The 6,166-nt window shown below is 37.8% G+C and overlaps 1 protein-coding gene across 3 annotated transcripts in view; it reads right to left on the bottom strand.

The window, feature by feature from the left end:
• Nucleotides 1–556: 556 nt before the first annotated feature.
• Nucleotides 557–6,166, bottom strand: part of TACC3 (transforming acidic coiled-coil containing protein 3) — a 22,189-nt gene continuing 16,579 nt past the window's right edge. For all 3 annotated transcript variants that reach the window (XM_021535674.3, XM_021535673.2, XM_077782712.1), the window contains 6 exons: nt 4,839–4,915; nt 4,705–4,748; nt 3,658–3,818; nt 2,246–2,352; nt 1,926–2,046; nt 557–728 (listed from right to left, as the gene is read on the bottom strand). In XM_021535674.3, the coding sequence (XP_021391349.2) occupies nt 663–728; nt 1,926–2,046; nt 2,246–2,352; nt 3,658–3,818; nt 4,705–4,748; nt 4,839–4,915 (576 nt within the window). In that variant the 3' untranslated portion in view covers nt 557–662. The remainder of the gene's footprint in view (nt 729–1,925; nt 2,047–2,245; nt 2,353–3,657; nt 3,819–4,704; nt 4,749–4,838; nt 4,916–6,166) is intronic.

The raw sequence follows: 6,166 nt of genomic DNA, 5'->3' as shown, positions 1-6,166 counted from the left end.
TCACAGTTCTCAAGGCTCTCCACTACAGGCAGGGTCAGGGAGATTGAAGATTTTGTAATCCATAGTGCCAGACAGACTAATGACATGGAAAACCCCAAAGGAGAGCAGCAATCAGCCCTGCCAATAAACCCTCTGCTTAGCTTATCTGCAAAACCATAATCACTCCAGCTCCTCTTAATAAAAACCCAAACCCACAAACCAAAGCCAAAGTTAAGTTACAAATCTTTTTACATTACTAAATACTTGATAGCATTTGTGCAGGTTCAGTTTACTTCAGTCTTGTAACTCTGGAATGTCTTGATTTAAGTGAGAGAGCAACAAGTGTAAAATAGAGAAAATAGCCATGGCAACCCTTCCCAGCAAAGCCAGGTCAAGAGTATAGCACTCCAAAGTTCTTACACAGGGAACAGACTGAAGGTACACTGATTAAAAGTTTTTCCTTTGAGCAATGTGTGAAAATGCTATGAAAGACATTGTTACTTACTGGAAGCAGCAATTGAACTTCAGTTAATAGATGTTTCCTACAAAAGATACAGCCAATAATGTGGAAGACAAGTGTGAATCAAGAATTTTATTTTTTCCCCACATACATAAAAAAAGTGAGTGAACACACAAGACAGCAAGTTAGAGAAGATTAACATATTTACAAGACAGTTAAGAGATCAATTTTTTTCCATCTTCAAGATCAAGTCATCACAGATTTTCGTTAATTCATCATTTTCTTTAGTCTGTGGAAGAAAGAAAAACATGAGTTTCACGTATGTACAAACTATGCTCAACCTTGTAGTGAGCTGGTTGCCTAAGTCCTGTTTGCCAGTATATGCAATAAAAAGTCCAATTACATGATCGTGGCTCATGCAAATTTAATGCAAAGGACTAGGCCTAAGGTCACATGGCATCCTTAGAAGCCTCAGGAAATGAGCCAGAATCCACTATACTATTCCTGCTTCTTCCACAAACATTCCCATAATACATAGAGATCAACTGATCCAGGGAAACAAGACTTTTGGGGCTCAGCCTTTGTTAGGTACACCAAAATTCAGGACATGGACAATTTAGATTTTAATCTTCACAAGAAAAACTCTTTAAAATGATGCCTTGATACTTTTACTGACATGTGACAATTTCCAGTTTGCAGAATTTCTTATGGAACAGTTAAACCATTTTAATAAGAATTTATAGTGTTACTGTATTTATGACAAGACCAAACCTAGTTCTGTGTTAAATGGTTTATCTCTCCAGTTACAGGCCTACTGTTTCCTCTGCTGTGCAAACTTCAGCCATAAACCTTAAGACTCACAAATATGGGTTTTTTCCATAATAGGAATCTGTCAGCATTAACAATTTTTGAGTTGTCAATACCAGCAGCAACAACAATGCAGTAAAAACTAACAGCATACACTTCCAGCAGTGACTTTTAATCTTCAAAAAGCTTATTCCTTTGAAGGGTTGCAACAAAGAATGTCTTGTAAAGGCATATCCTAAGACGTTATCTATGAAACACTATAGAGTACAAGGACTAATGGCCTGAACAATATCAAAAACTTGAGTCGTATACACTCAAATACATGCGAGCAGCGTACAAGTCATGCTCATGAACAAGCTGAGCCAGACAGTTATTCAAATTTACTCCCAGATCCTGCTCTGCATCATGTGTAACTGTTAATCACCACCTCCTGCAGAAGTTCCAGTAACCTCTTGACACAGGAGCCCAGACTGGTTTGGAAGCAAACCTTGTGCTCCAAAAAAAAAAGAAGTATACAGACAAGTCCTGATATGACAGTTGTGTCTTAGGTGTCAATGCCAATTTCCCAAAGACTGCAAGTACAACAGCTATCAAAACCTCCCAGCCCTGATACAAGGGAGTTATTCACTTAGTCTAAGGCAATAGCTTGAAGAGACTCACCCACAGCAATGTGACTGACCTTTTGTTCAAGGCTCCTCTCTAAAGACTGGATCCTCATCTGCTCTTTGCGCAGAGTGGCTTGAAGCGCTGCAATCTCTGATTTCGCTTTGCTGCGAACCTGAGCAATTTCCTCATTGGCTCTGAAAGAGGTGCAAGATGATGTTTCCATCCCCTTCAGACAGCACAGCAGAACTCTCACAGAATCACACTAGATGCTTGTACTTCAGATTAATTGCTAAATTAATATGTTTAAGCCAACCTTTGGCACTATTGAAGCACAGCCACTGTGAAAAGTATGTATGCCACTCCTGCTACCTGGCTTCTTGACGTGGTACTTACTGCTGCAGCTTTTCTTCAGCATGTGCTTTGAGTGCCTGGTATCTCTGCTCCTCTTTTTTAATTCTAGCCAAGTAATCTTCTGCACATTTCTTCAGAACTTCTTCATTCTGTCCCAAAAACCCAAAGAAGTTCAGTCAGCTGTTTAAGCTAGTAGATGGAGGAGTCTCCCTACCTGACAAATGGGTTATTTAACTACACCTGAGGGGCAGTATTTGCTCACTGGAATAACGGGAACAACTATGAAATCCCACAGGCCTATATGGACTAAACTTTCTTTCAACTATCTTAACTTTACAAGCATTTTATTCACCCTATTTCTCCCCAGTACATTATTTAGTAGCAAACTCCAGTAGAGAAGGCCACTAAAACAACAGTCACTAATTGGTTTTGTTTGTTTTGCTCCAAATTATTTTTGAAGCAGCTTGTACTAAGTTGCAATTGTCACAAGGATAGCTAGAAATCCAACTTCTCCAAAGAACCCACGGAAAGATTCAGGCTTTGGACCCTGATGTAAACAAATACAACGCTAATAGCAAGAACATTACCTTGGTAGTCACACTATGAACATATTTTATTAGCCATTGTAGGAAGCTGGAACTGTTGAAACAATTGCTAAGACTCTACTAATTGCAGGTCTTGAATTTAGTTCTTCCAAGTGATGTTTATTTCTGTACTGAGGAAAAGGCTTCTAAATTTAGGTGGAGATGGAAGGGATACAAGAGGAAGGAAGCCTGACAGGTTAGCAAAGAAACTGAAGTTGTAACAGACACTATGCCTGTTTCTAAAACCTAGACTAACATGAAACTTCTAAGGGCTAGTTTCTTAGTTTTAGTAAACAGGGACATTAAAAGATAACTGAATGAAAAAAAATCTGAAGGCACTTCTTAAAGCACCAAATCAATTTTTCTGCATTGCATGGAGTAAAAAACCATAACTTATACTCATTAGCTTCCTTCCTCCAGCCTCTGAAGAAGCTGCAGAACAAAGGCTTAACTTTAGCTTTAGAAAAATCCCACAAGCATCTTAGTAGGGAGCACCTAATAACCTATTTTTCTGACTTGCAATTGCACATCCTCTTCAACATTTATTCAATGTGATGTAGGAGAAACAAGCTGCTCTTATGCAGCAGTTACCACATGAGAGTATCTCTATGATTAGCAAAAAAGATGTGCTACAGCAAGAAACAGCTCACTCCTATTTGAAGAAACTCTGCCTTCTAGGATATTATCTTACTTTAAATCAGTCACTAAATACAATAAATAAGTAGGTTTTTTCACTCTTTAAACAACTTAGCACCTGAGTTTACAAGTAGTCCCTATACTACCTAATTAATGGCTGCTCTAGAAATCTCACATCTCTTCACCAAATCTCATTTATTTTGGAAGGGTATTATTTGCATTAAATCATCTTACTTTGTGGTAACCCTCTAACGCATCTTTCTGTTTCTCAAGTCGTTTGAAGAGCTCAGAGAAAGACTTCTCCATAGAGTTCAGATCTGAAACAGCTTGCTGCTTTTCTTCCGTCAGCTTCTGTATTTCTTTCCTTGATGCTTCCTTCTGCTTCTGAGCATCCTCTAGAGAAAGTGGAGTCAACCCATGACAGTTACTGCTTTAGCATAGAACCAGTTCCAAAGTACAGACAGATAACCCCCACACCTTCAATTCTTCCCCTTACAAAGGTTTCATAATATGGCCTCCCACCTGTAAAGACTCCACATCTGTGTTTTTTAAGAAGTCTTTTTATCTTTGTTACATATTACCTCACACCAAACTTAAGGCAATTAACACCATGACAGACAATGTGCTTGCCTAAAGCAATTTTCTCCTGCACTGTAGTCAAAAAACTCCACTCAAGTTTCCTGTAACAGGAGCCTCAAATGTTGTGATAGAAGCAAAGAATCCAAAAATATTTTTCATTAAACATACACAACAGCTGGAAGATCTGGAGGAGACTGGGACAACAAGTCAGACTAGCCTAGCAGACTTCCAGAAGAGGTTTGGGTTAGCACACCCAAGCTATGTTTCCCACAGCCTCAGAGGAGCACAGAAGAGCTGGTAGTGTCTTTCCTAGTTTTGAAGCCACAAACTTGACTAAAGTAAAAGGCAAGATCTGTCCAGCAAGAACTTCTAGTGATACCTTACTACTTAAATGATGTCAGAGAGTAAACAATTAAACACAAAGTGCTGACAACTGGATCTGCCAGTTTTAATTAACCAACAGCTCCAGTGAAGAATAAAGTTGTGTTTGTGCCTGATTCAAAAAGTTGTTACCTATCAAGTGATATGTCTGTATTAACATGCATAAAATTGTTAGCCTATCTTGTCTTAAGCCTTACATTTATCCTGGAAGTACCTGAAATATTAATGTCAGAGGTGAAAGAGTACTACCCTCATTTAGTAGCTCTGGGCTAAGCATGCCCCAGCCCCCCAAGGCACTCAAAGTGTAAATATGGAACTTACCCATAATTTGTGTTATTGTCTGTTCAAATTCAGCAACTATTTTTCTAAAAACCACAAAAAAGAAAAGTTGAACATAAGTTAGAAAAAGCATCTGGAATAACTAAGTAGATATAAAAGTCAGAACAGATTCATACCCCATTTCTTTGTATTCCATATGAAGCTTATTATACTTCTTATTCCATTCCTCAATCTCCAGCTCTTTCTCTTGAACCTTTGAGGGTGAAAAGGTAAGCCTTTACTTGTTGCACAAAAAGAGATAAAATATTTGATACTAAAAACAGTCTGAAGGGTAACTTGGGTATACTTTTAACTTAATACAGAGAGAGAAATAAGTTCCAATTGCTTAACAGAATCAGAATTGTTTTATTACAAACTTGACTCAAAATTTAGATTAATACATAGATTTTGCATATATGATTCCCAGCACTTTGCCAGTATCTCTTCAAGTGGCAAGATCAGAGTCAACTCAGCCAACCAACCTCTTGGCTACTCTTACTCAGTGTCTGTGTAGACTGTAACTTCTGAGAGAACACAATGGGCCAAGGAACATTCTCTCAAGTGGCACACATTTCCCTCTTATTTACAGGGCAGCCAAAAAAAAAAAAAAAGCACTTCAGTAACCTGCTAATATTAAAACATGAGAGAACAAATACCAGAAACCTGTTCAAGATCAGATTGCTGTTTGTAGTAACTTATACTCAATGCTAAATTAGGGAACGTGGAAGTGGGAGGATTATTATTCTCAAAATAATTGAGGCATCTTTTAATGATACCTATTTCACATCAGCTAAACTAAAGCAGAGCTCACAGTAACAGAATTAAGCAGCACAAAATAGTCTTTGCTAAACACTTTGTGCAAGCTCCATAACAATTTAAGAGCTGTAACCACAGAGCTGACTGCACTGTGAGAGGCCTTCAAAGACAAGAGGCTTAAAATACATAAAACAATCTGCAATTTAAAAAAGAGAAAGTGAAAGCACATGATTACTAGTAGTCACAAAACTATATAGTAAACTGTAGTACACAGATTTTTCAGTATTTTAGAGCAAACTCATTTTAAATATATTGCAATATTTCAGGTGACAGGAAGCAGGGCACTCCAAAAATAGAATGTACAAACTATTAAGAGAAGTAGTGATAGCTAAGCTAGGAAAAAATGTTACAAAAGCAAAAGTATGTGAAGATGGAAACAAATTGCACTTGCAAACTCAAAAAGGGTTCAGTACACACCAAAAAAGCAAGCTTTCCTAAGTGCTGTATTTTCTCAGACAGAAAACAAATTTTCACTTTCCTCCTACTCCTGAGCTGTTTCACAAATGAAAAAAAAAAAAACAAGGCCTGTCTTCCTTTCAGGTTGATATTGTAATTCTAGGACATTTTATTTAAGTGACACAGCTGGAGTCGTCCAGTCACACTCACAACAGTGTTTGCAGGTTTAAAGTAGTTCTTTCCAACATGAAAG

Source organism: Lonchura striata, chromosome 4, assembly GCF_046129695.1.
Source record: "Lonchura striata isolate bLonStr1 chromosome 4, bLonStr1.mat, whole genome shotgun sequence".
Taxonomy (NCBI): Eukaryota; Metazoa; Chordata; class Aves; order Passeriformes; family Estrildidae; genus Lonchura; species Lonchura striata.
The sequence above is the reverse complement of the archived record's forward strand: the minus strand, read 5'-3'. Positions and strand labels throughout refer to the sequence as shown.